General features: G+C 43.6%; 3 protein-coding genes across 5 annotated transcripts; 1 reads left to right on the top strand and 2 right to left on the bottom strand.

Moving 5' to 3' along the window:
• Positions 1 to 420: 420 nt before the first annotated feature.
• On the bottom strand, positions 421 to 17,684 carry MLH3 (mutL homolog 3). 3 transcript variants are annotated; one of them, XM_065752420.1, is made up of 11 exons: positions 14,334 to 17,684; positions 10,399 to 10,469; positions 9,299 to 9,403; positions 7,560 to 7,632; positions 6,866 to 6,937; positions 5,738 to 5,846; positions 3,647 to 3,806; positions 2,356 to 2,379; positions 2,084 to 2,162; positions 1,189 to 1,340; positions 421 to 578 (listed from the first exon to the last, which is right to left on the bottom strand). In XM_065752420.1, exons 1-11 carry the CDS (start codon positions 17,617 to 17,619, stop codon positions 495 to 497), a joined length of 4,215 nt encoding a protein of 1,404 aa, XP_065608492.1. In that variant the 5' UTR covers positions 17,620 to 17,684; the 3' UTR covers positions 421 to 494. The 3 variants fall into 3 exon arrangements, with proteins under 3 accessions (XP_065608492.1, XP_065608499.1, XP_065608506.1); XM_065752427.1 differs by having other exon boundaries at positions 492 to 578; positions 1,189 to 1,266; XM_065752434.1 differs by lacking the exons at positions 421 to 578; positions 2,084 to 2,162 and having other exon boundaries at positions 1,222 to 1,340.
• A 1,102-nt stretch (positions 17,685 to 18,786) lies between these two features.
• ACYP1 (acylphosphatase 1) lies at positions 18,787 to 19,249 on the bottom strand. Its single transcript, XM_065755693.1, has 2 exons — positions 19,160 to 19,249; positions 18,787 to 19,009 (listed from the first exon to the last, which is right to left on the bottom strand). Exons 1-2 carry the CDS (start codon positions 19,241 to 19,243, stop codon positions 18,794 to 18,796), a joined length of 300 nt encoding a protein of 99 aa, XP_065611765.1. The 5' UTR covers positions 19,244 to 19,249; the 3' UTR covers positions 18,787 to 18,793.
• A 1,276-nt stretch (positions 19,250 to 20,525) lies between these two features.
• Positions 20,526 to 25,105, top strand: ZC2HC1C (zinc finger C2HC-type containing 1C). Its single transcript, XM_065752408.1, has 2 exons — positions 20,526 to 21,791; positions 22,530 to 25,105. Exons 1-2 carry the CDS (start codon positions 20,526 to 20,528, stop codon positions 22,782 to 22,784), a joined length of 1,521 nt encoding a protein of 506 aa, XP_065608480.1. The 3' UTR covers positions 22,785 to 25,105.
• The last annotated feature ends 773 nt before the right edge of the window (positions 25,106 to 25,878 follow it).

Genomic DNA, 25,878 nt, shown 5'->3' with positions numbered 1-25,878 from the left:
CAGCTGGGTGTGTCACTGACTGCCTAGTTAAAAAGACATAGACCTACCTAGAATCAAACCTGTATTTACTAAGCAGCTGGTCAGCCCTCATTCCAATCACCACCAGAAACCTAAGGAAAGTTCAGTTAATTTTATTAATAAATACCTCCTCCATTTCAAACACTCTAAAATACATCAATTAAAAGTCTCTGTATTACACACAGTTCTGCCATGCTTGCAACAACTGTGACTGGATGCAACGTTTTGCCATCAATAGTCAAGCACTGACATACGACTCAGGTTTACAACGCAGTTCTTTAGTGCTGAAGATGCTTCTCCAAGCTCCAAGAGTGGGCTTCTGCCATGTTCTCCTGGCTGCTCTCTTCTTAGGTCAGTACTTGGGGCAGAACTTTGGTTACCAGGATGGCTTGGGAACTTGGCTCCACACAAGATGTTGTTTAACAGCAAGAGAACCTGGATCATGCCAGCACCTATGGAGTCTGCAGTTTGCAGTCTCACCTTTTCTGTTTAGGGTGTTTGTTCCCAAACAGCTGCCATGCTCGCACCATTTTCCGCAGTCTAGCCAAGTTAGGTTTAGGCTGGAGGGAGAAAAATTAAGAAGCACTAAGTCATAAGTAAACCAACTTCAGTGCCTCCATACTCTCTTTTCTCTAATAGAAACATTCCCATTTTTTTTCATGTCTAGTTCAAAGTCCCACACGATTTCCAACAAAAGCTAATTTAATAATTTCTCATAGTACATTATTTGCAAAAGGGAAGAAGTTGGTTAGGATTTTTTATTGACTTTAATTTTCATGTTGCCATGTCTTTGCTTTCCCCCACCACCCCCATTTTGTGGCATCTTCAACACTGGGAAAGTAGGTGTTTGTTTAATCTTTATCATCTTTATGTAGTGGAATTTCAGCATTTACATGTTTCCAAGTTTTACTGCTTTAAATATGTGCTCAACTTTAAGCACGAGTTGACTCCATTCAATCCAGTGTAACCATCCAAATGGAATATGGTAAGATCTTTGCCAAGGTTTTTGCAGAACAGAGGCTTAATTTTCACAAGTTTTATTTTACCCATAACAGCTATGTAAAAGTTCAAGTAAGATGCAGCTGTGGTGGTCCTATTTCTAACACATACACATGATATACCTCTGACAATTCAGAGTATGCTGCTCTCTTTCAGTACCCCACACAGTACCTGCATTTCCTGCTGTAGATGGTCAATGTCTGCAAGGGGCATCATGGAAGGTCTCCCATGAGCACACTGGAAAGGCAGCTGGCAAGATGACAAAGCTTCAATGAGCTGACAGCTCTCCTCCGAAGTCAGACTGTCATTAAACTTAATAGCTCCTGGAACAACATAAAATTCTTGCACGTGCTGCCAGAGAGAATTCAAACCACCCAACAGACCTCCCTCCACAACTGCTGTTTACAAAGAAAATAGGGCAGCTCCCAGATACTACAGACTAACAGCAAAAGCTGACTTAAGGCTTAGCTCAATTAACCGTGCTGTTGCATAATGGTCAGCTATCCAAAGCCTAAACTCTTTCATCTCATCCAAGTCTGAGGGACTGCAGGATTAATAGATTCTGGCTTTTCAGACAGTGTTGCAAAAATACATTTTTTTTAGGGCTGAAGATGCAATCAGCTCATATGTCCAGAGATAGTAAAAGCAGAAGATAGCCTGTATCAGTTCTGTAGAACTGACATCCATTCTATGCATTTGCCAGTGAGAGGCATGAGCTCCAAAACCAGATGCCAGCCCTGCCACTAAGTCCTTTCTCACAAATGGGAACTTAATGGCATCCAGTGGAAATTAAAGCAGAACATCCAAGAGTCATATCAGAAGTGCCTGTTATCTTTAGCTTTCACAGATTCACAAGACTATCTGCAATCCGTGTCCTCTCAGCCGTGAGACCTCTTTAGCATGCAGTGACATACCAAAACAATAGGCCTCATCCCTATGAAACAGTCTGTAACCCTGCAACTCCTGCAAACACATTCTGAAACCACTATCCTGGGAATGATGTCAGATGAAAACAGAAAGGTTAAAAAATAAATGAAAGAATGAAATAAAAGTATATTTCCCCTACCGTGACAGGCTTGGGAAGCTAACACCTTCAGAAATGTCAGTGGCAGTGTCCCTCGTGCTCCTCCTGTGGTCTGCACTAGCTAAAATTAGTAAGGGAACATCATCTTACATTCCAGTTAATATGAAAAATAAGGAGAACTGTAACAAGAATGAGCAACAAAAAAAGACCTAAATATACATCTCTTGTTTGGTGCTTAACACATTTATTCCCTCTGGTTCTTTCAATAAGCTTTGCATTATTCCAGTCAACTTTAGAAGCAGATAGCTACTCACCTCAACTTGTTCTTGAATAAACTCCTGAAAAGAAAAATATAAGATAGTAAGTTGGCATTTCTCCTTTTCACTGCCCATACCCTTCTCCACATCTGTGTATAATTTAATACATAAGTTTCACATGCACCCCAGGAAAAATGATGCAGTTGCTTGTACACTGACCACAGTGTGAAAGAGCCATGTGCAATTCCTGATCCCTCCAAGTCTTTCCAGATTTGAATTTAATAACTTAGATTCTCTGCATCAGGTTCCTTAAAAAACATATTCTATTACATATAATATATGCTCTCTTTATATAAAATACATAAAAATATAATGGGTGTAATGGAACTCATACTTCTGAGTGTAATAAATACATGTTCCCATAGTTGCCCTTTCTTCTTTGAATAGTAGTTCGATGCGGATTTCATTTCTGATGTCTAAGATACAAGGAATTCTTAAGTGCAAAGAGGTGCTACCAGTCCTCATTAAAACAAAAAGGATCACAGAACAGGTCTGCCAAAATGCACATGAGATCTTGAGGCTCCAACTAAGAAAGAGTGCTAGTGAGGGACCTGATCTCTAGCTAGGCACCATTCAGACATAAGTGTATTTTTTAAAACCTTTCTCCACTGCCTTCAGCACTTCTGGCACACTGGAGAGTGCACTTTTCCTGCTTCTAGCAGGACTGGAGAAGAAAAAGTAATCAGATGGATCACCTTTTCATATAGGAAAAGGTGGGTAGCAAGGCTGGACTGATTCACAATGGTTCAGCCTACTGGCTGCACGCAGTACTCCAGAAACAGTTTTTAAGGAGAGAGTCACTGATGCACTTATGATTGTAGAGAATTGTTTACAATGGAAACTGCTAGCAATCCATTCAGCAATTTCTTCAGACAGCTTTTTTTCCTTCTTCAACAGCAGCTTTTATAAAGCTGAACTGCCTGTGCAGAGATTTCATCAAAGCAACTTTAAATCCCAACAAGTAATATTTTCATATCAGCAATGTTATTTTACTGTTTATTCAAGTGCTCGGAAAGGATGAGCAGTAAACTGAATGAGCAGTAAACACCTGAACTACCTATTATGTTTCTTTGCTTTTCCACTGTTTCAAATCTGAAACAGATTTCTGTCATTCCTGCTAGAGTTCAGGGATTTCAACTATAGGATTGTTTAGCTACTGAAAGAGACGGCACCTAGACTGGCCAAGAAGCTTCTCTGTCTCTTTTAGAATGATAGGCTATACCTTGGGTCATTAACACAGAAAAAAAGCCAGTAACACAAACTGCTTTGATCTGTATTCACAGCTGACCTCCACAATGCTTTTAGTGACAGGTTGTCTTTTCCGTCGTAATTCATTGGCCTCTCTTTCTATAAAGCACAGTGGCACTTTCTTGACTAGAATCAAGGAGCTGTTGGTCTCAGGAAATGATAATTCAAGGCCCAGGTCCTTCAGATTTTTGAAGCAGCACCTAAATTCAAAACAAAACAACAAAGCAGAAATAAGACAGAAGTGTCTACTTCACAACTGAAATGGATATTTGTGTAGTCTCCACATTTCTTCCTATAAGTTTCTAATAGCTAAGATTCCGGTTAATTTTGCCCTTTCACTCTGCATTCTACTGTTTTTCACTCAGCTATGCACGTTGTATGTTCCCCAGCCACAAGATCTAGGTACAATATTTCTGATTACCATACAGAAAGCTCTATATTTAAACTGATACATTTTTATTTTCTAAAGATGAAAAACAAGATGTCTGATTCAAGGAAAAATTACCAACTTATCACACAAATAGCAACACTACACATCCTCCAAACATTAAAGTTATGCACTATAAAGACTGCTTTAAATCTAGCCTATAAAACAGTGATTTCAATTGACACGTAACAGCAAATGCTTGTGACAGAAAAATATCCAAGAGATTTATGCTGGTTTAAAGAACTCATGTCCTGTTAACTAAAGCAAAGAGAGCCAAGGAAAGAACTTGACATCAAAAAGAGAAGAAAACTGTCAGCAATCACTATCAAACAGTTCGATGTACGTGTACATTTTGGTGATTTCTACATTAAGCAGCAAAAATTCAAAAATCCTCTCTGTATTTCACTGTCATGACAGTTCAGTAATCAAGAAGTTCATGCAAGCGGCAGCAGACAACATGCTAAGTGTGGGTTAACAGACAGAAGACACGGGAACAATTGCAAGGCTGCTGCAGAAATGAGTGGGATATTGTCACGTGGTGGTATATTGTATTTGGTTTTGGCCATCTGGTCTCAAAAGTAGAGATGTCAGAAATAGGAGATGTTCAAAGGTTTCTGTAAAAATAATCCAGAGCTGACCTAGAGGCATTAAAAATATTGTGATATTGGCAAGAATGTCATTAAAGGCTAGAAACAAAGGCATCCAAATATTGTTGAATTATGAGCAGCCACGGTTATACTCTCACATTTTTCATACAGCAGGTGGTACATTATGGTGCTTTACACTTTCCTCTAGAATTTCTGGTATTGGCCATTGTTACACAAAAGAGTTACCAAACATATACGAGTGATACTGTTACAATTGGAATACACCCAAAAAGGACATTCCACCAAGCAAGTGTATTGCTAAAATGGGCAACAATTTTAGTAAGGAGTGATTTAAAAGCTGTTGAGTCTGCCACAGACATCACAAAAAAAGGGGACTTTGAGAATAACAATGAAGTATACCTGTGGAAGTTAGCAGAGAACTTCAATTGAACATGAAGAACAACATGGGAAAAAGAAATAAGTGCAAATGCATGTGGCAAGGGGTAGTCAGGGATATTTTGAGGAAATAAAAATGATTAATTAGTGTTCAGTATGTGTAACAGCCCGGCAATAAATCTGTATCTAGTCTAAACTCCTGCAATACAAAAGTTAAATTTCCTAATAGCAACTAGTACACCATTCTGAAACATCTTGCAAACAGTGCTCATTAGTTAGTCTTGGCAGACGTCTAGGATTAAGGAATGCGTTTTTGAAGGATTCACAGTACAAGCTTTCCACAGCCCATCCCTCTCCTCTCCCATAACAGAGGCCATTAAATCAGTTCCTGTATCTATACTATGGACACTGCACTCCACTGTGCAGTTCCAAGTCCTGGTCTCCAGACAGCAGGATCTGCTGGAGACTTCTGGGCCACTCCTCTGGCTCATGCATCACGGTTTGCTTTGCCAGGGAAACCACAGCATATTGCAGTGGCATAGGGATGGCACACCGTGGGGTTTTGTCTTGAGATGTAATGATGTGCCCAAGAAGCACACCTATTTTCCACAGTATGGCTACAGCCAACTGGTTTCTGCTCCAGAAAGAATCAACAGATGTCGTAACCTAGCAATATATTGAAATCTTCCCCCAAAGTTTAGAGCTACTGGCCATTACTGACCGTAGAATTCTCCTTTGTTCTTCTGTAACTTCAATTTCTAAAGGAGGAGAGATGGAGGAAGACAGTAATTTCTTCTTGCCGCATGCTGTAGCTTCCTTCTCATAGGAATCTGTGAATGAAACATTGAGAAACATGCCTCTTTGAGTACTTATGCAGGCACTGCCCTTAATGACCCTATGGTTTGGCATGTAATCCTCTGTTTGGATTAAAAATGACCACAAAATGCCTTCTCCTGAAACTTGTGGGGGACTGGGAATGTCACAAACTAGACATCTAGTCCCAGGGGAGAGGTTGGTTAATGCCACTTTGTTTTTTTCCCACCGGTTCCAAAAAAGAGTCACCCTAAATAGCAAGAAAAACCTACTGGTATATTTAGTCCAACTCACAGACAGTGATTTTTCCACAGAAAAATCTCTCATAAATGGCAGTAAAATACTATTCATTAAGCATCTCTCGCTTCAGTCTTCAACTTTTTTCAATGCCTCACCAAAAGGAGCAGATTTCCTGGAAACTTCTCTGCAGGAACTGCACAGTATTTCTCAATGAAAGAGAAAGTCAATGATTTTTAAGTACTTGATGGATAGTCCTTGTACTTTTAACACTGAAATGTTGGCTAATGGGCTCACAGAAAAGACCATTATCCCAGTGCAAACAGTTTCAGAATGTTTCAGAAAAATTTTAGGCTTCAACTGTAGAATTCAGCTAAAAAGGAACCAAACAGACGTTACTCTTCAGTCTGCACCCCATGTCTTATTCTTCACAGCATAATCACATACTCTTACTGACGTTTTTCTATTTCCTGTTCATTGTTTTCCCTACGTCTTCCTACTCTTTCATTACATCAGGCCTATTTCAGCTTGATAGGTCTGTGTGGGTATGGTGCATATTTTCTATTTCTGGAAACGCTGTACCAGTTTTCAGCTGCCAATACTGTGACTACTGCAGATATTGAATGGCTGCACTGTGCTAGAGATCAAGGTCAAGACAGTAAATCAATATTCTGCTGGTTCCATATAGCTCAGATTTATCCTTACGACAGCTTAGTCAGTCAGCTTTCCCTTTAAGACAGCTCTTGTTTGCACATTCCTGTGCACTATCTTTCCTAAAGCCACCTGCATACTCACCTACCTGCAATAAGCTGCTCCAGGCGGATCCGTTCGTGAGCTGCATGTTGGTCCACCAAAACCAAGAGGTTTCCACCTAAAAATGTACCACAAGAGATTAACAATAGGTAACTTTGTACCCAACAACCACGCAGATTGGAAAGAAGAGTGGCCACTCCCTAGAGGCCACATTTACAAGAGAAATACCAGTTAGTTTTACAGGTGTGAAGTGAAGGGCAGACTGCTGGCAGAACAAAGTCACTACAGAACTGAAATGTGTAATTTAAATTAAGGGCAATTAGAAAATCTTGTCTATAGGAGTCTTCATTTTACTTCAGAATTCAAGCTGAGGTCACCAAGAACTGTTCTGTTTTGTACCATCTTCAAAACATTACAAAAATCACTGATTTTGAAAGCCTTTTCTGCACAGCTTCAGTGAGCTGCAGCAATGAATATACCCAGACACTGTGAACACAGTCTGAAAGATGTTAGTAATTTGAGTATAATCTATTTTTATAATACTAATCTGAAGGCAATAGGAACATTCAACAATGTCCAAAATAAAGAGAAAGAAAATCCAGGAAATTTCATGTGAAGGCTAACATTTTCCTCTACTCACAGTATCATCCCAAAGCAAGAAACAATTCAAGCAGGACTGTGTTCCCTCTGCAGAGTAAGAGCACTTGACAGCTACCTTAAATACTTATAGCAGCTCTTACCTTCCTTTTTATCCATTTCATTCCTAGTGTTGATTACACAAGCAATAAATTTATTGTCCACTTGCTGAAGAACCTGAAAGACACTCAGAACAATCGTTACCCAGTGGTAAAAGGAAGAGGTATTAGGGGAGGGACTAGAAGTACACCTTTTCTGATCTCAAAGTCTGAAAGAATTTGGCCTAGGAGAAAGCAACACTACGAAATTGTATAATTATTCTTTATAATACTGTGAGAGGCTACATACAGAAAAGGCAGCAATTACTTGGGCTTGAAGAAGACAATGCTAAAAGAAGATCAAACTACTATAAATTGGTCATGGAACAGTTTAGTCTGGAATAAAAAAGAAAGTTGCAAAATATCCAATAAAATAATTCTGAATCTGTCTTTTGAAAGAGTTGCAAGGACAAGAACTGTAAGGTGGGGGCAGGAAATTCACAGAATGAACAATACGGTGGTGTAGAAGCCTCGAGCTGGGAACCACAGCTGTTCACAGCTGGCAGAATATAAACAACCTTTCATAATTTGAGCTCTGTTTAAGGGCTTGTACTACTCATTTGTAGAAGCCAGAAAGCAATTTCTTCCCTCTTTTTCTTATGCCTAACTTGCTTTTCAGAGTTGATTCCAACTTCCTCCTAAGCAGCACACATCAACCAGATCTACAGATGGAATACTGAGCAGAGATGCATCATGCCTTCAGTATCTAATGTCTATACTTAAATTAACAGATGCAAAATAAGGAGGGAGTCTCCCTCAGTCACATGTACAGAGCTCACCGTGAACACTATCTTACAACACATGCATTGTCCCGCTCCTAGGTAAAAATGAATAGATGGTCCTATTTCTTTGAAGGGATACTAGACATTAATGTTTTTTCTGTTCTTCTCCTTCTGTTTTACAGCTTTCTTCCCCTGTCTTTTTGAAACTAATTTGTTTCCTGTAATAACTTTATGCCTCTTGTTATTCCTGCACATGCAATATAAAGAATGGAGAGAATCGTTTCCATCCTTCTCCACCCTGTCCTTAATATTACCATGTCCCACCCAGTCAGAATCTGCAATCTAAAAGTCAGCAACCTGACTGCATGAGCATAGTGCTAGTTTGCAAGATGTTGGCCATTAATATGTAAGAGAAGGAGAGAATTCACTTTGATATTTCTATAAATGCAAAGAATGTAAGCTGAAAGCATACATTCATGTGAGTTTTTAAGTTAACTGTCAAAATATACAATAAAAGAGCATTAAAATAGTAAGAATCACTTTTCAGATGAGATAGAAATCTTAAAGGGAAATTTCAAGTCTTTCCAGGAAATCTAGGATTTGCTTTTGAAACCACTGTGCTTAAGAATTAAATTTCTAAAGTCAATAAATATAGAACACGTGGGACATAGATTTCAGGAGAATATGAACTAGCAAATATTTTCAACAAATATAAAAAGCCACCTGTTGAAATATCATTTAGTTAATAGTGTTTCACAGCAGCAGCAACAAGGCTACCTCTTGATTTGATTTAACCATGCAAGACAAGGAATTTTAGTCACTTTGCAGATAGACGACTATCCAGATATTAAGATCTGACTTAGCATATGTCTGATGACACAAAGATTTCTGATTGTGTTTGTGAACATTAAGGATACGAGCTATTTCCCTAGTTACCTCTCTCCTACAAGGCAGAAACGTCAGAAAATTGCAACCACTGAGTGGGAATTATAGCATGGAAACTAGTTATGGATCATACTGTACCTGCATTGAATGAACCATGTCTTTGGTAAAACGATAAGGATACAAAATATTATGAATTTTCACAGCAAGATTCTCAGCCTGACCGCTGGTCACATCAACAGCTATCTGTGAAAAAAGCCAATTACATGAAGAGTTTACAGGCTATGGTGAATATGAGGGGAAAAAAAAGTCAGATTTGGAAAAAAAACATTCTGGAAATAGCTCTTCATATTTTGACAAACCAAGCTTTCCACTCAATCATAGCACCAGTTAAAGATATTAATCTAGCAATACCTCTGCTTCCATCCCCATTTATTTTCCCATCTTGGTATTACCTGCTAACTTCAGTGCACTCAGCTAATTGTGAATACCTATCAGAAAACCTGATGCTGACTGCCATCCTAGGTAAGCTCCCAGCGCGCTGAGTACAAATAATGTATCACCCTGAAATGACTCAGAGTCTGTCACTGTAACAAATAATCTGAACTGTTCCTTTTCAAAAATTCACCAGCAGGTGGTTTGTGACTCCATCTCCATTGTGTGCAGGTGGAAATGGTTACATACGTAAGTTTACACACATACAGCATGATGATTAAAGATAATGCTACCTCATGACAACAAAAGGAAGTCTTTCTAAAAGTTCCAACATTGTTTCCCTCTCACATGCTGTAGTCCTGCTAGGCTACAAAAACAACTATGGTATAATCAACGTTTAAGACCCATTGCAGCCCAGGGGAGAAAGCTGAGTTGTTTTACTCTGTCCACAGAGGACAGACAATATATTAATATTTTGCCATCCGCTAACTATGTTTTAAGATGAACATTTCTGTAGAGAAGAAGATAGCTCACAAGAATGTTTTGGGTTTGTTTTTTTTTTTTTGTTTCTCCATCATTTCTTTTGAAGGGAAGGTAAAAGATTAGCCCAATACCCGCTTCTCCAACTTTGAATACATGCACAAAAATGACTTACACATAAACAACCTGTAAACCATTATTCCAAGGTCTGTACTCTAAAATATCACTGAACAAGTTATACAGAACAGTTACAATACTTGCAGTTTTGGTCCCCATATCAGATAAAATAACTCCTGTGTTAGCATGAGATGCGAGATAATACTCACCTCTGGGCAGCGAACAAAAACAGGATTATCCCATTCTGAAAGCATTGTCTGCAGAGACTCACCATCACCTCCTGGGAAAGAACATACAGGTAATTCAGGGACTGCCATAAGCTGTCAGCAGAAGGTACACTGGGTACCTCTACCTCACAAGTATTATTACATTTTTTTTCCTTTAGTAAAATGGGAGAATGTACAGATAAATAATGGAGCAGTGGGCTTCTCTATTGTTTGCTTTATCTAGAAGAGACCCTGTGCAGCTTCCTGAGCATGCTGCAGCACAATTCAACAGGCCTTGGAAATGAGGAGGGAAAAAAAAAACAAAAACAAATGAAGGACCTGTTTAGCTACCCACTGCTTCTGGACAAAGCCACATACCAAAAAGGTGATTTCATCCATTCTACCACAAAAAGAACGTGTGGATTGAAGCTATTTTTCACATTCCAAGGTTGGAATGAGTACAAAGAAGGGACTAGGTAATTATTCTTTAAGCTACTGGCATCATTCAACAAAGAGCTGGGTATTTAATCTGTAAATAAGTACCCCCTAACCTGCCTTCAACCCTAAAAGAGTTTTTTTTTCCAGTTCTAGATCTGAGATGACTCACACAGTCCCATTGTTAGCAGACCTTGAGTAATTCTGGGTTCCTGTTGGGACATCTGGGAGAATTCTTTGACTTGTTTTTAAAGCAGTACACTGTGTCCTGGAAAGCTGGCCCTACCTCTCTGATCCTGGCTTGCTAGAGACTTCTCTTTTCGAGGTCTAGGAAGGAAGGGTAGCACAATCTCACTTCTAAAGGGATGGCACCTGCACTGAAACCCTAAACACAACATAAATACACTGCTGCAGATTTGTCAGTGTGCAAAATTACCAAAAGCTATACAGTTATCTCATAAATCTCATAAATGAATGTATGCTTAGCCCTGGGCAAATTAGACTCTTACACCGATTTGGCAATCTAGCATTTAGAAATATCAGCACATATGTAAAGAGCTGAGAATTATCAGGTATGCTTGCATCTGGAAATGTGGCATCTGCAAGACTGCCATTCTTAAAAACTGGCTACTGTGTTAATCACATACAAATTTCTTTGAGAATTAATGCAGTCAGAGAGAGGGCATACAGACAATCAAAACACTCTGGACTTCCCTCTTTTCAGGAGTGGCAGAACTGTCAATCCGTTACCACCACCATCAACAGTTATCAGCAGTTATCAGCACCTTGTAAGAATGAAAACTACAACCACATGAGATATCAAAGTTAGCCTAACAACATGTTCCTACCCGCCCAGAAATGATTTAATGATCTTGCAAACCTGCACTGTTATCAAGATTATTAAGTGGCTCAGATTTCCAGCAGTGGTAAACATTTCACCCTTCCTTTGGTACAATTCACATTTCTGTTCTTTGTGAAATAATAATGAATTAATAAAGTTCCTTTCTACTAAGAAATTAAGGGTGTGCATTCAGGAAACACGGCAGAGTGATAAAGCCAAGAAAAAAAAAAGCAGCTATGTGCTGATAAGCTCAGTAGAAAAAGGTTCTGTGAGGTCCTGTGGCCAGTCCATAGACTCACGACTGTTGGCTTTATCCCAGAAAAGCCTGGTGATGGTTCTGCCCTGGGGACTGAGAATCCTCTCAAGAATCCAGAACAGCAGTCCAGCACAGGAAGGTAACTCAGCATCCCACTGTCACAAAACTCGGCCACAGACTCTCTTAGCTAACACAGGGCAAGATGTCCTTTATGCGAATCCTGGTGAACTGGGACAAATTAAGAATTCCATCTAATTCAGACTTGGATAGAACTCTTATAGCTATTGTCTCAGAGAGACAGTATCTCACAAGTTCACAGAATCATCTATCATTTACGTGAACAGGAGCCCAATGTTTTATACGTGTCATAAACAAAGAAAGGAGCATTTCCCTCCTTCCTGTTGCAGGGAAAATCCTTGCTCAGGACAAACATTGTTCACAGAGTTAGGATTTTCTTGTCCAAAGGCCAGCAAGAACTCAGAGCTCACAGAGATGTTACTAAAACTATTATTCTGACAGGTAACATCAGAAAAGGTGCCAAGTATAACTCCTCTACTATATACATGCAAAGCACATAAGTTAGATACTTGAATATTCATTTTCATTCACCTCTATTACACTATTACTATACTGATGCAGAACATTAGATTGTTCAGAAAGTCATTTGATGATGAAAAAAAACCCCAATAAATTCTCCTGTAATGGTCAGCTTAATCAGTTCAAAGATACCTAAGTCTAACCTACAAAATCTTACGTTTCTCTTGAGCACATGGAGTACATGGCCTATGAGTAGACAAGATGGGCAGACAGCCACTAGCTGAGATGGAGAGAGGGCATCCATACAAATTGTAGAATCACAGAATTATTAAGGTTAGAAAAGACCTCTAAGACCATCTAGTAGTCCAACCATCCACCTACTGTCAATGTTACCCACTAAACACGTTCCTTAGTACCACATCTACACATTTCTTGAACCCCTCTGGGTATGGTGACCTCATCACCTCCTTGACCAGCCCATTTCAGGGCCTGACCACTCTTTTGGAGTCTTTCCTAATCTCCAACCTGAACCTCCCCTGGTGCAATTTGAGGCCATTCCCTCTCATCCCATCACTAGTTACTCAGGAGAAGAGCCCAACCCCACCTCACAACAGTCTCTTTTCAGGGAATTGTAGAAAGTGGTAAGGTCTCCCCAGGGCATCCTCTTCTCCATACTAAACAATCCTAGCTCCCTCAGCTGCTCCTCATGAGTCCTGTGCTCCAGTCTCCTCACCAGCTTTGTTGCTGTTTTCTAAATGTGCTCCAGGGCCTCCATGTCTTGCAGTAAGGTGCCCAAAACTGAACACAGTACTCAAGTTGCAGCCTCACCAGAATGCAGGAAGATGCATCACTTCACTGCTCTTGCTGGCTACACTATTTCTGATACACATCGGGCAGGGCTTCTTGGCCACACTGTTGGCTCATGTTCATCCAAGTGTCAACCAACATCCCCAGGGTCTTTTCCTCTGCAAAGAATATGGATCCTCTGCAAGAGGATATGGATTATTCCATCTCTTTCCATCTGCTACCAACCAGTGTAATTTCCCTAAACTTGTGTTCAAGACACCATTATTAATAAATCAGTGGCTTTGAAATTCAAAGTCAGCTACAAAACACTATTTTTCAATATAGTCACCACCATTAGCTATGCATTTTTGCCAGCAATGAACGTGAGCCTGCATGACATACTTGCAGAAGCATCTGCACCAGTGGAGCTGACCCACTATGGCTGTTAGCACTCCTGAAAGGCACCACCCACCATCTCACCGTACTCACACCCACTGTTTGGCTCCATAAATGTTTAGCCAAGAGTCAGTGATTTCAGTGGAGCTGCAATCTTTTCCACATGTAGGAATTCAGTTCCTCCCCTTTGCTTCATACGCACTTCCATGTCAGAAACCATTTTATCAGACTGCCCCATTGCTGCCATCTGTTGCACAGAAACAACACATACTGGAATACTGGGGAAAGGTTCAACCTCTTCTGCCATACCACCAACCTCTGGCTTTGATGTTATGGGCCAGCATAATAAAATAGGAGGAATAAGTTTCAGAGCAGCCTTTGTATACAACAGCAATTGCATACGACTGTGATTACAGTATATGTCATGATGCTCAGTGAAAACTAAGTCCTGACATTGCACTATTTTATTAAAAACTATCTTCTAACATCTGAATATAAACATGTTAATGTTTGTTTTGTCTCCATAGTCACACCAACACATTCTGTTTTCCGAACAGCCTCTACATGTGAGGCAGTGGATTTTTCAGTATAAAGCATCAGGTGCAGCCAGCAAAATATTCTATGCACCTAGCAGAACAAATACTGTTTTCCTCATCCCGTTTTTATGACACCAGCAAACCATCTTACCGCTCTCTGAGACAACGTTCACAGCCATTGTTGTCAAATCTTTAATGCAGGCAGCTGGAAACTCTTCAGGAGGTGTGTTGTAGGTGCTCAGTCCCGTTGCTTTATTGATGTAGATTGTCTTACCCGACAAAGCATCAAAATCTTGCAGCCAGTCTGAACTACACAAATCATCTCTGGGATCACGTGTACTTGCATTGTCTGCAGAGATTGCTAAGTTCCCTGGGAAGGTCGTGCAGTGAACCTCAGGATCTTTCACGTTTTGTTTTGATGATTCATCTAACATACTTTCATCTTCTTCACAGATGATGTCAATACCATCTTTTTTTTCTGGAAATGGTATAACAGTGCTTGCAGAGATTGTGTACTCTCCATCAGTGCTGCTGAGTGGTGATAGGCTAACAGTATATTTCATGAACTCTGCTCTCAAATCATCTGACTGTGGGTAAGCATCCCCCTTAGAAATGCTGTGACCTTCCCTCATTTCTCCCATTGAAGATTTATACCTTTGACAAGGGTTATACAAAAATTCATGACTTGCAGATTCAAGATCAGAAGAGTGGTTATCTTTTCTACTTGAATCTGTTTGGAATTGTTCACCCAGTTGTTTTACTTCTCTGTGATCACTTCTCATTCTGCACAGTTTGGATGACAGGGATCCTGGAGATCTATTACTGCTTGTGATTTTTTTACTAACCTCTGAGTAATCAGACAATGTCAGTGGACTGTGACAAAGGGCTCGTTTGTCCAGTGAAGTTTCTCCTCTGCAAAGCAAAGCCTCATCCAAAGATCTCAAAACATGGCTATTGTTATTAGAATCCAAAGTTGGAGTCTCACAAATGTTCAAGTGACCACGACTGTTATTCTGACTCCTTGAAAAGTCATGATTAGTTTTTGCATTAGAAACTGAGAGATTAAACTCACTCTGCTTTGGTAATGGTGTTGGTAGCGTACACTTGTCACTCCCATAACATCTCCTGAACTTCTCTAATGAACCCAGCCGTGTAGATAGGCTCAGCTTCTTGCAAGGCTGAGATCTTGGATCAGCTATTTGTCTTCCAGAGCTTTTTATAGATTTACTGTGAGGAATGCCTGAAGATGTTGCCAGTGGCAAGCCTGTAACATCTGATGTTTCATAATGTCTTTTACTGGTGGCAGTGGGCACGTCTTTCCCATCACGTGCTTGACCTGGCAAACTTATATTCTCTGACTGTTCATTTCCATCAGCTGTTTCTCTGCTGCAGAGAGGCATATATTCTTTATTCACATTACTGGAAATATCTTTAGCATTTAAAGACTGAGTTGGCAAAGTCACTTTGTGCCTGAAAGTATGCTTGGCACTGGCAGGGCCAGCTCTACAGTGCACGTTTAATGCAAGATTTGTTTCTGTTTGCTCATGTTCACGAGGTGGATCATTTTGCACCACACACATTCTGAAGCCCAAGTGAGAATGCACTTTTTTTGGTACTGAACTAACAGTCCCTCTTCCAGCATTATCTGTACCTTCATTTGTTTCCCCGTCTCCTTCTCCTGCATTACATAGTCTTATCAGTGAATTTCCATAGACAGTTTCAAATTCCCCTGCTGTTTCAGTAGAGTCTTCTCTCTCAGATGGGCACTGAGTAAAACCATTATTTGAAATACAGACCGTATTGCTTTTCTGCACAACTTTGTCCTGCTGGTTTCCTACATCTTTTGCACAATTCTTGGCACGACGCTGCAAGTCACCACAACTGTCTATTTTTATTATTTCTGATCCAGCCCCTTCAGTGAAAGAGGAATGGAGATTCTCTGAAGATTTAAGATGAGTATCACAGGCTTTTTGGGAATTGTTTGTATCTTTTGGCTTCTGTTCCGACATATCACATATAATGAAATTAGAAGTGGTGTCATCTTTCTTGGGCAGTGGAATCTCTGCTTTTTTGTTTCTACATTGACCAGTGGGTTCAGCAGTCTTCTGATCTGAGGAAATTTCAGTTTCCTGTGTATTTTTATTTGACTCTGTAGGATCTGAAGATTTTTTTCCCAACATGGATTTTCTTTTGACATCTTTTGATTGCAATTTACACACTTCATAGGAATCTATAATTTCATCACACGCTCTCTTAAAGTTTTCTTGGATGCTCTCATCCTCAGGGAGTGTGGATTTCATGACTGGAGCATTATACAAACAAAAATTATTATCCTCATTAAACTCCTTAATGTCCTCACAACAAGGTTCAACAAATAAATGTTCTCGTTTCAAAAACATTTTCACTCCTTCCTCTACACAAGCTAGAAGAACATCCCAGTTCTGGAACTCGATCAGAGTTTTTGCAGGTTCCAAAGACACATCGTAGTCACTGTAAGCACAGGTCACATTGAGAACAAAGATCCCATACAACTCTGGGCCACAGCGAAGGCGACCAGGACTTGAGGTAGCCTGTCTGCTCACAGGGACACTTTTTGCCTTACAAATGACACTTTCTTTTCTTAATAAGAAGTCAATTAGTTTATGTAGTCTTGTCTTTAAAACAAGCCTTCTATTCACATACAAGAACTGCATATTCTTATTGTAATGTCCTTCAGAGCTGATATAACCACTTATTTCAAATCCCCCAGATTTATGCTTTATTTCTCTTAACTTCTGAGATCTGCCCAATCCATAAATTTGACAGAAACGAGAGCAAACATCTCTCGTCTTAGGGAGCTGAAGCACCATAGAGCAAGAAATATCATTCCTTAAAGAAAGTGAAATAGAGGGATGCATCAGCGAGATAGCCTCTACTTTCTGTCTCACTCTCTCAAATTCCAGCACAGGATCCATACACCTCCTCCTCACTGGTAACTGATGGAACAGATTACACACTGTCACTGTCGTTCCGCCACTTGGCCTGCTCAACTCAGCTTCACAGACTTCCAGTGCGTGCCCATTGTGAAACAGTTTCATAAAAGTTTTTGCCGTCTTGCTGGTCTTAGATGAAACTTCCACGACACTGGCCATGTTTGCTATGCTCGCCAGAGCCTCCCCTCTAAAGCCATAGAACGTCAGCTTCTCTAAGTCTGCCACTGAGCTGCACTTGCTAGTGCAGTACCGCTTTCCCATGTTACTTAAGTCCTCTCTCCCTATGCCACAGCCATTGTCCACCACCTGGATCTTAAAAGCTTCCAAGTCCACCCTAACAGCGACGCATGTTGCTTTGGCATCGATGCTGTTGAGGACAAGCTCCTCAACGCACTGCCCCACTGAGGTGACCGTCACTCCGGAGCGCAGCCTGGCTTGCACGTCCTCTGCCAAGTGCTTAATCATGTCAAAAGCAGGCAGGAGAGAAACACGAGAAACCGCAGGGAGGTCACAGCTCTGTGTTCTTGAGAACAGCTGCGCAGGTGGGGAGAAAAAAAAAAAAAGAAGAAGAAATTATCATTGAAGGCCTGATTTATTTTTTGCTAGTATTAAAAGGCTCGGCCTTTGAGTTCCCAGCAGCTGGCCCCTCCAAAGCACACGGCACTCAGCAACACATCCGCTTCCACCTAAGTCAGGGAAAACGTGTCGGCAGCGAGGCCGGACTCGCACGGCCCGCAGCACGGCGCTTCCGCTCGCGTCAGCATGGCGAACAGCGCGGGACTAACGCCGGCACAGCGCCGGGCTGCGAGCCGCCATCCCTCGCTTTTACCTCTTAATTCTCCCGTTACAATCGCCAACGAACGCGGCGGGCTGAGGGAGGCTGCCCACTGAAGGAGACCCGGCTCGCCCCAGCGCTCCTGGCAACCAGCAGCCCCTGAGGGCGCGAGCTCCCCGCCCCGCCGCCGGCACTGCCTCTCCCGGGCTCGCGGGGACGGCGGCGGGGCGGGGCGGGGCGGCTCCGCAACGGCCGCGGCGCGAGCCCAACCGCCGCGGGGCCCGGCACGCCAAGCCAGCTGCGGAGCGGCCGCGCGGGGAGCGCAGTGCGCATGCGCTCGCGACGCGACACCACGGCCCCCGGCGGGCGGTGCGCGCTGGGAGCTGTAGTTTCCTCCCGCTCCCGCGGGGAGCCTCCACGTCCAGACTCAAGCCAGCATAAGCCACACTCGACTCAAGCACGCTCCAAGTACCTTTATTCTAATAAAAATAAACTTCTGTGCGGGTGAAAGAACGAAATAAATGGCTTCGGAGACATTCAGGTCACATTCACACTCATAGCAGTATTTACAGCCAGCACCAATTCCGTCGTTTCCTCCACGTGAGAGCAGCGTTACACCGATCGCAGACGTTACTCAGCGCTGCCGCTCAGCCCTCGCTCTGCACAGCCGGCAGGGACCACAGGCAGCTGCCCCTTCAGCACAGACAGCGCTGAACTGTCAAAGCGACGCGAGCGTTTTAGTGCTACATGACAGTACAACAAACTAATAAGTTAGAAATGTAATGAAACAAAGCTCTCTAGAGCTGGACGTCAGCTGAGCCAGCGGGCAGGCTGCGCTCCAGGTGAGCTGCTTTCCGGACAACGTTACTTTCGGATCTGGAAATCCACGTGCTCCAGCGCCGCTATCTCCTTCTCGTTGCTGAACTCCGCCCGGCTGATGCGGGACTGCGGGCTCCCGACCTTCCGCAGCCACTCCTGCAGCTCCCGCACGCGTGCGGCCGGGCCCTGGGCCTGTCCCTGCACGGTGCCATGGCTCGTGTTCTGCACCCAGCCCACCAGCCCCAAGCGCTTGGCCTCGCTCTGTAAAGACAACGCAGACGTGAGTCGGCTCCGGGCCGCTGGAGCACGAACAGCGTGCAGGCACAGCGGGCAGCACAGCGCTTACAAAGCCCGCGCCGCTGCAGCTGATCGGGAATCCCGGCGTCCCCGTCCCACCCCCCCGCAGCGTACCTGAGTGTACTTGCGAAAGAAGACGCCCTGTACTCTGCCCGACACCTCGTAGTCCACGGACACCAGAACCTCGCCCCCGGCCATGGCCGCCGCAGCGCCAACCCCACGGCGCACGCGCGGCGCGGCTGAGAGCGGCCTCCGCTGCGGCACAGCGACCAATGAGGACCAAGTCCTCATGAATAATACATGACCCCTCCCCACAGCTCTCCTCCGGCCGGCCGCCTGAGCTCAGCCATAGAGATGAAGTCTTCCAATCAGCAGAGCGCTAGTTCCGCGGACCCATAGAGACGCTGCTCAACGGCGAGAGCGGCGCCGGAAGTGGCACCCGCGCGCCGGTCTCCAGGCAACCGCCTTCAACACGGCTCGGCGCCGCTCTGCCAGGCCTGAGAGCGGGACCCGGCCCGGGACCCCTGCCCTCAGCTCGGCCCGGCCGCTCCCGGGGTCGCAACGCAGATGAACGAGGCGGAGACGAAGCAGCTTGGCGGGAGTGCTACGGGCGACTCTTCAGGTAACGGCCCCTCCCACCCCGCCGTGCCGGGCCCATAGAGCCTCGTGTTCCCTGTGCTCCCCGCGGAGACGGCGGTTTGGGGACCTTGAAGCCTTGCTCCTCCTCAGGTGCATGGGCAGCCGGCATCGACCTGCGGGGGTACGGGGTCGAGTGAGCCATGGAAAAGCCATGGTGAGCTGAAAGGGCCGTGAACTGACGGCTGGAGCCCAGGCTGCAGGGATGGGCCTCGGGAAGAGCTCCCTGCGGGCATAGCCGCTTGCCTGGCAATGCGGTTGGTTTCTGCTGCTACAGAGACAAGGCGGGGCTCAGAAAGAACCCAGAAAAGTTAGAAAACCTTCGCTTATATTCATTCTAGCTTACAGGTGTAGACTGTTGGGAGGAAGTTTTACAGGCTGAAAGAGCTGGGGCTGTTCAGCCAGGAGAAGAGAAGGCTCTGAGGTGACCTGAGAGCTGCCTTTAAGTATCTAAAGGGAAGCTACAGGAAGGAAGGGGACAGACTCTTTAGCAGGGTATGTGTTGACAGGACAAGGGGGAAGTTTCAAGTTCAAAGAGGGTAGATTTAGGTTGGATATAAGGAAAAAAATATTTTACAGTGAGGGTGGTGAGGCACTGGAACAGGTTGCCCAAAGATGCTGTCGATGCCCCATCCCTGGAAACTTTAAAGAGGAGGCTGGATAAGTCCTTGGGCATCCTGATTTAGCTGTGGTCTCCCTGTTTGTTGTGGGGGAGTTGGACTAGATGACCTCTGAAGATCCCTTCCAACTCTGAGGATTCTATGATTCTGTGAAATCTGTCTGATTTTGGATGGAAGCCTGTGGTGATTTTGCTTCTAATGTAAGGCTCTTTTCCAGGCACTGAATGGCTGAGCTGCAGGTGGCTTTGTTTCCAAATGTGGATTCTGTGGTGGCAGCGGCAAAGCTCCCAGGGACAGATAGTTATGATCCTGAAGCCTCATTACATCAATCCCCTCTGGAACACCTAAACAACAGTTGTCAGCATGAATTCCTACAAGGCAAAGAGAAAAGCCTGAAGAATCCCTATGCCCAAAAGAGCCGAAGCTATTCATATACTCTTTCTGCAGAGAGCAGTCAGCACAGCTCCCAGCATGGAGACTCCAGCTCAGCTGGGCTGCAAAGCAAGCATCTTGCCAGACAGGCCAAGACTCTGCCCTCTAAATCAGTAGCCAAACGGAAAGAAGGAGTGGATCGTTCCTACCCTCTGAAACCAATTTTTCACCACAACACTGGAAGCCTTCCTGCAGTCAACACAGGACAACTTGGAAGTTCCCTGTACATGGAGGAAGCTGTACATAGTAGGACTAGCTCAAAGAGCAAAGGAAGGCTTCTGCCAGGGAAGCCTCAGCTAGCTGCAATGTACCCTCCTTGGACAGCAGAGTCTAAACAGTCAGATTCCTCTCAGTACAGGAGACATCTGGCTTATATCCGAAGGCTGGAGGCAGATGGACAGACCCTGGAAGAGGAAATCCGAAAGAAAGAGGCTCTCCTCAAAGAGAAGCTGAAGAGAACAAAGGAGGAGCTTAGGAGGATTCAAAGAGAGAAGGAGCTGATGGAGGCAGAGGAGAGAAGAGCCAGAGAAGTGGAGAGGACTCGTGGGCAAAAGGCCACGTGTCACCCTGGAGAGGAAAATGAAAGAGCTACCATCAGGATGGGTGATGGGGACTTTAGTGGGGTACAGTCTGCAGAGGTCACTGTCCCAGAGGCTGGCACTACCCTCCATCCCCAAGAGCTGGCTATGGGGAAACTGAAGAAGGAACGGTTGGTGGCCAGCAACAACAAAATTCGAGACCATATGCCTTTGCAGGGTTTAGCCCCATCCTCAGAGCTGGCCTTAAAACATGGTCCTTCCTCTACTCTCTCTGACTGTAGTGACTACCTGCCTGCAGAGATGCTGTACATGCAGGCTGCCAGCCCTGTGGAGCAGGGAGAACTTGGGCAGTGCAACTTCTGTGGCCGCAAATTTCTCTGCACCAGGCTCAAGAAACACATGACTATCTGCAGCAAGAACCAAGGCTCTAAGAGGAAAATATTTGACTCCCGCAAGGCCAGAGCCAGAGGTACAGACCTGGAAGAGTTTCAGCGGTGGAAGAGCTCAGAGACATCTCAGGTAACTTGCAGTCCCTTAACCTTCCTCAATTCACACACTTTCCTCCCTCTCTGAGAGCTAGGTCTGAGACATGAGCACCCTCACGAGTACACAGGGCTGAGGAACACAACCCAGCCACTGCCTCTGGTAGGCACTTACCAAGATGAATATTTGGATCCGTGTAAAGTCTTAATAGATTGGGTTGGGGGGGAGATGTGCTGCCGCTTCTGACTGACTTGTCTTTGTAATGTGTCATGGGGGTACTCCTGGAGAGAACTTACTCCTTGATGTAGTCAGGATGCTTGTCAGGGCAGACTGGATCTGCTGTGGTAAGGATCTGTGACACTGGAGGGCTGTGGGGAAGTGACTGAATAAAGCAGGTAATGAAATGGACTAACAATCTGAGGGCAGTACAGAGCAGCTGTAGCATCTCTCTCAATCTAGTGGTTAGTAACCTTGCCCGCAGTAAGGGAGTTGGAACTTAATTGTCTTTCAGGTCCCTTCCAACCTAAGCCATTCTGTAATTTCCGTGGTGCTACTGCCTGCTTCTCTGTTCATTCCCAAGCTCTTTTCTAAGCACTGACATCAGTAATTTCATCAAACCCTCCTTGGTGTTTGGTGGGATTCAGCTTCCCTGGGAGGTTTTACATCAACAGAGAGTGCTCAGGGAGAAGCGCCTAGACTTGGACCCTGAGAGCAAGGCTGGGGATGGAGGCTGACAGCAGTGCCAGTTGCTCTGACTGCATTTCCCTTCTGCAGAATAAGCCACCCAGAAAGAACAACTGGAGGCAGAACCACGAGGCTTTCATCCAGACCATGTGCCAGGCCCAGCAGGTGCAGTCCAAGGGAAGGAAGGTGTCTGACCTACCTCTGCTGCCTCCCATTGAAAATCCAGACTACATTGCCTGCCCCTACTGCAGACGCCGCTTTGCACCCAGCGTAGCTGAGGCACACATTCCCAAATGCAAAAACATCAAGAATAGACCTCCAGCCCCCCGACAGAGGAAATGCTGATAAGACAGTGTCCAGCTGTACCTCCTGCAGTTCCCTGCCTGCTTTCTGCCAGCCACTTGTGCTTTCTTCATTCTCAACACTGGTTGTGAGTGTTGAGCAAGTATTTATAGCAAGCCAACAGTTCAGGCCATATAAGCAGAATATAAAAGCATGTACTTTGATGTGTGTGCTGGATTGCAACACCTGTGATGCCCCTCTGAGGGCTACCTTTTCCCAGCAGGTGATCTCAACAGGAAGACCCCATCTACAGTGTAAGGATGTCACCGTTCAGTCTGCTGAGCAGAGAAGGAAGGTTGTTGCTACAGGCTGACAGCACAAAGCAACAAGGAACAAACCAGCCCTCAGAAAAGTCCTGAAGAATTGTGGTTTTTCTTGTAGGCTGCAGAGGCATAATGTTTTTTCATTGAAAAGTTTCTCTGATGTGGAGATAAATGCTCTCCTTTAGCTCATCAGTGGCTGCAGGCTCTTATTTTCCTTCCATAAATGCAAAGAGGAGTGCTGTGCATGAGACAAACTGCTGGGCCAAAGAGAGTGTCTGCCTTCTGTATGCTTCGTTGCTCTGTAGATGCAGCTGTTCACTCCTGAACGTGCTAACACTGACAGTGGTTCTGGCTGCCATAGTGTTTTTATTTTAATTACCTGCAAGAACTGGGAGATGTGGAGTTCCCTTTTTTTTTGCCATAGAATGCACTCTACATTCTACAGTATTATCTAGCATTTACACAGGGTTTTTGAGGCTTTTTGAGGGTTTTTTATACAGGCTGCTGTGTTTTCCCTTCTCTGTCTATGATAGACAACAGGATCCAGGGCTACTTCTCCATGAAGAAATGATCTCTTGCTTTTCCTCACTTGTTGCAGAGCTGTTCAGTTGAATAAAGAAACCTATGAAGGCAGGCTTATTCTGCACTTGTTCTACATCAGCCCAAGAGTTTTACTCAGATGATTTTCTGGAACATTAGAGACAATCCTGGGACCATTTCCTACCAGCAGAAAAGTGTAACATAGTACCACTGAAAAATCTAGTGTCCTTTGGAAATAAAAACTGATGCTGTCATTTAATTAGGAGAATTGGAAGCTATATTACTCAATACTTCTTCAACATGTGAACCTCAGGCCCAGAAATTCATGGGGATAGAGAAGCTAGCAGTAGCAGCACTTACTGTGCAGGGCTGTGTGCCAATTCATGTACATAGGACAGCAGAGATGCTCTGAACTGTCCAGGTCCTTCAGGCAACAGAACAGCCACGTCAAAGTGATTACTTCCCATGTACAATAACTGGGATTCAGAGTTGGGAATGAGGAGAAGAGTAAATGTTCAATTAAAGAATAATACTACACAAGATAAAAAATAGGCCATGAATAAGATTAGACTGGAAATTAGTCTTCTAATCAGGAGAAAAATGAGGTCGTGGAAAAATCTTCCAACAAGGTTAGCAGAGGCAAATCTACGTTGTTTCAAGATGGACTTTGAGAAGAGCACAGGGGGGGACTGTACTGCGGGAGTCAGAAACAAATATCTCTATCACAGTTCTTCATTTCCACCTCTGGGCTTGTGATAAAAAGTGCAAATACCACAACAGTGATAGTCCTGTACTTCAGTGCATCACTTTCAGGAGCAGAGAAGGAACTTCCACAGCCACTTCCGTTTCCTAACATAGCTTCTAATTACCTTCCATCTAAGAAATAAAAGAACAGCTACAGCTAAAAACAAAGACAGTAATAAAATAACCAAGCAATACACCAAGGAACTTCACAACTAGGCAGCATAACAGGCAAATCAACAACTAGATTTAATATCAAAAAGATGGAGTTTTCCTGCAGGTCAAAGTGATAGAGACCTCTGAGACACAGGGCTTTAACCCTTCCTTAAGTCATCCATTTGCTTCCGTCTTGGACACTGCAATTGTACCGTGACAAAAATATGCTCCTTGAGGGATGTGCAGGGTAGTTGTTGGTTATTTTGGCCTTATGCTGAAGGGCCTAGTTTGTCACACACTATTAAAGGGTCTTTAGGAGGAATAGATGTCCTACGGTCTTATGGAGAAGCATGTGCTCCGAACTGGTAACAGTTGCTGCATATTTGTCTTATTTTTCCAGATTCTGATTTTCAGACTAGTCTAATATTAGACTATTTCTGTTTGGTAAAAAACTGTTTTAAATGGTCACAGAGTGTTTTTTGTTCTCAAAGTAAGAACGACGACTTTGTATGAGAAAGTTGCAACAGGAAGCAAACAAGGAACAAAAAAAGTTCCAGCAGCTCCTTTTTGCAAATCCTTCAGCTATGCAGCGCCAGCTCCTCACAGGAGCCTGAAGAAAAAAAACAACAAAACCACACAAAAAACAGATAAAAAGCAACCAGACTGAACTGGATTCCTTAAAACCCAAATCTGAAGAAACACCCCAGCCTGCAATGGGTGGACCAGACTCCTGAAAGAAGTTGGAGTGCTTCTGACCTATAGACATGTGGGCAGAGATCCCAGCCCTGTGGCACACCCTAGAAAAACATGAAGGTCCCAGAAAGGGTCACTACTGCAGCGTCAGCCAGGTATGTATAAGAATGTGCAGAGCCAGAGAAGAGAGAAAAACAGACTCAAAATAAGGGAAAAGACTTCCCTATATCCAAACTGACTGGAAAATAAGGCCAATGCTTTAACATCAGAGCTCACTAACATAGGGTAATAGAGGATAGCAAGAGGTGACAAGAAAAGGGGTAGGAAAGGAATGAACTGAAAGCTGTATTCCTGGAGTCTTGAATTAATGAAAGATGTTACTGAATTAAAGAGTAGTTGAGAAATTCAGTACTAGTACCTGTCTTGTAGTATCAACTCAATTTCCCTTGCACTATGTTTTTTTTATTGTGTTTAGCCAACAAATGGTCACTGGGGTAGATACACTTAGAAAGGCTTTTGATACTTGTAAAATAAATCAATCAACTGGAGGCCTTCTGAAGGGAACAGGCATGGAGCTAATGCTAGTTTTGAAACTGCAGATTAAGCAAAAGTAATTACTGCAATTAAATCACCCGACCTCCTTCGTTATGTTGTTTCAGAGCTAGCCTCAAGCACTTCGCCCTGGTTTGCTGGCATAATTTTTC

Source organism: Cyrtonyx montezumae, unplaced genomic scaffold (genome assembly GCF_038088225.1).
Source record: "Cyrtonyx montezumae isolate F1298 unplaced genomic scaffold, pur_monq_1.0 scaffold_10, whole genome shotgun sequence".
NCBI classification, from domain to species: domain Eukaryota; kingdom Metazoa; phylum Chordata; class Aves; order Galliformes; family Odontophoridae; genus Cyrtonyx; species Cyrtonyx montezumae.
Note: the sequence above shows the minus strand (reverse complement) of the source record. Positions and strands in the feature narration are given on the sequence as shown.

What these genes read in the sequence shown, in the direction of transcription:
- ZC2HC1C (XM_065752408.1), top strand. Translation starts at nt 20,526, where the DNA reads ATGGCTGAGCTGCAGGTGGCTTTGTTTCCAAATGTGGATTCTGTGGTG. An exon ending in AGAGCTCAGAGACATCTCAG is followed by an intron (nt 21,792 to 22,529) that starts GTAACTTGCAGT and finishes TCCCTTCTGCAG; the next exon opens with AATAAGCCACCCAGAAAGAA.
- MLH3 (XM_065752420.1), bottom strand. Translation starts at nt 17,619, where the DNA reads ATGATTAAGCACTTGGCAGAGGACGTGCAAGCCAGGCTGCGCTCCGGA. An exon ending in GAACAAAGGAGAATTCTACG is followed by an intron (nt 3,807 to 5,737) that starts GTCAGTAATGGC and finishes TTTTGAATTTAG; the next exon opens with GTGCTGCTTCAAAAATCTGA. An exon ending in ATCTACAGCAGGAAATGCAG is followed by an intron (nt 579 to 1,188) that starts GTACTGTGTGGG and finishes TTCTCCCTCCAG; the next exon opens with CCTAAACCTAACTTGGCTAG.
- ACYP1 (XM_065755693.1), bottom strand. Translation starts at nt 19,243, where the DNA reads ATGGCCGGGGGCGAGGTTCTGGTGTCCGTGGACTACGAGGTGTCGGGC. An exon ending in TCTTTCGCAAGTACACTCAG is followed by an intron (nt 19,010 to 19,159) that starts GTACGCTGCGGG and finishes TTGTCTTTACAG; the next exon opens with AGCGAGGCCAAGCGCTTGGG.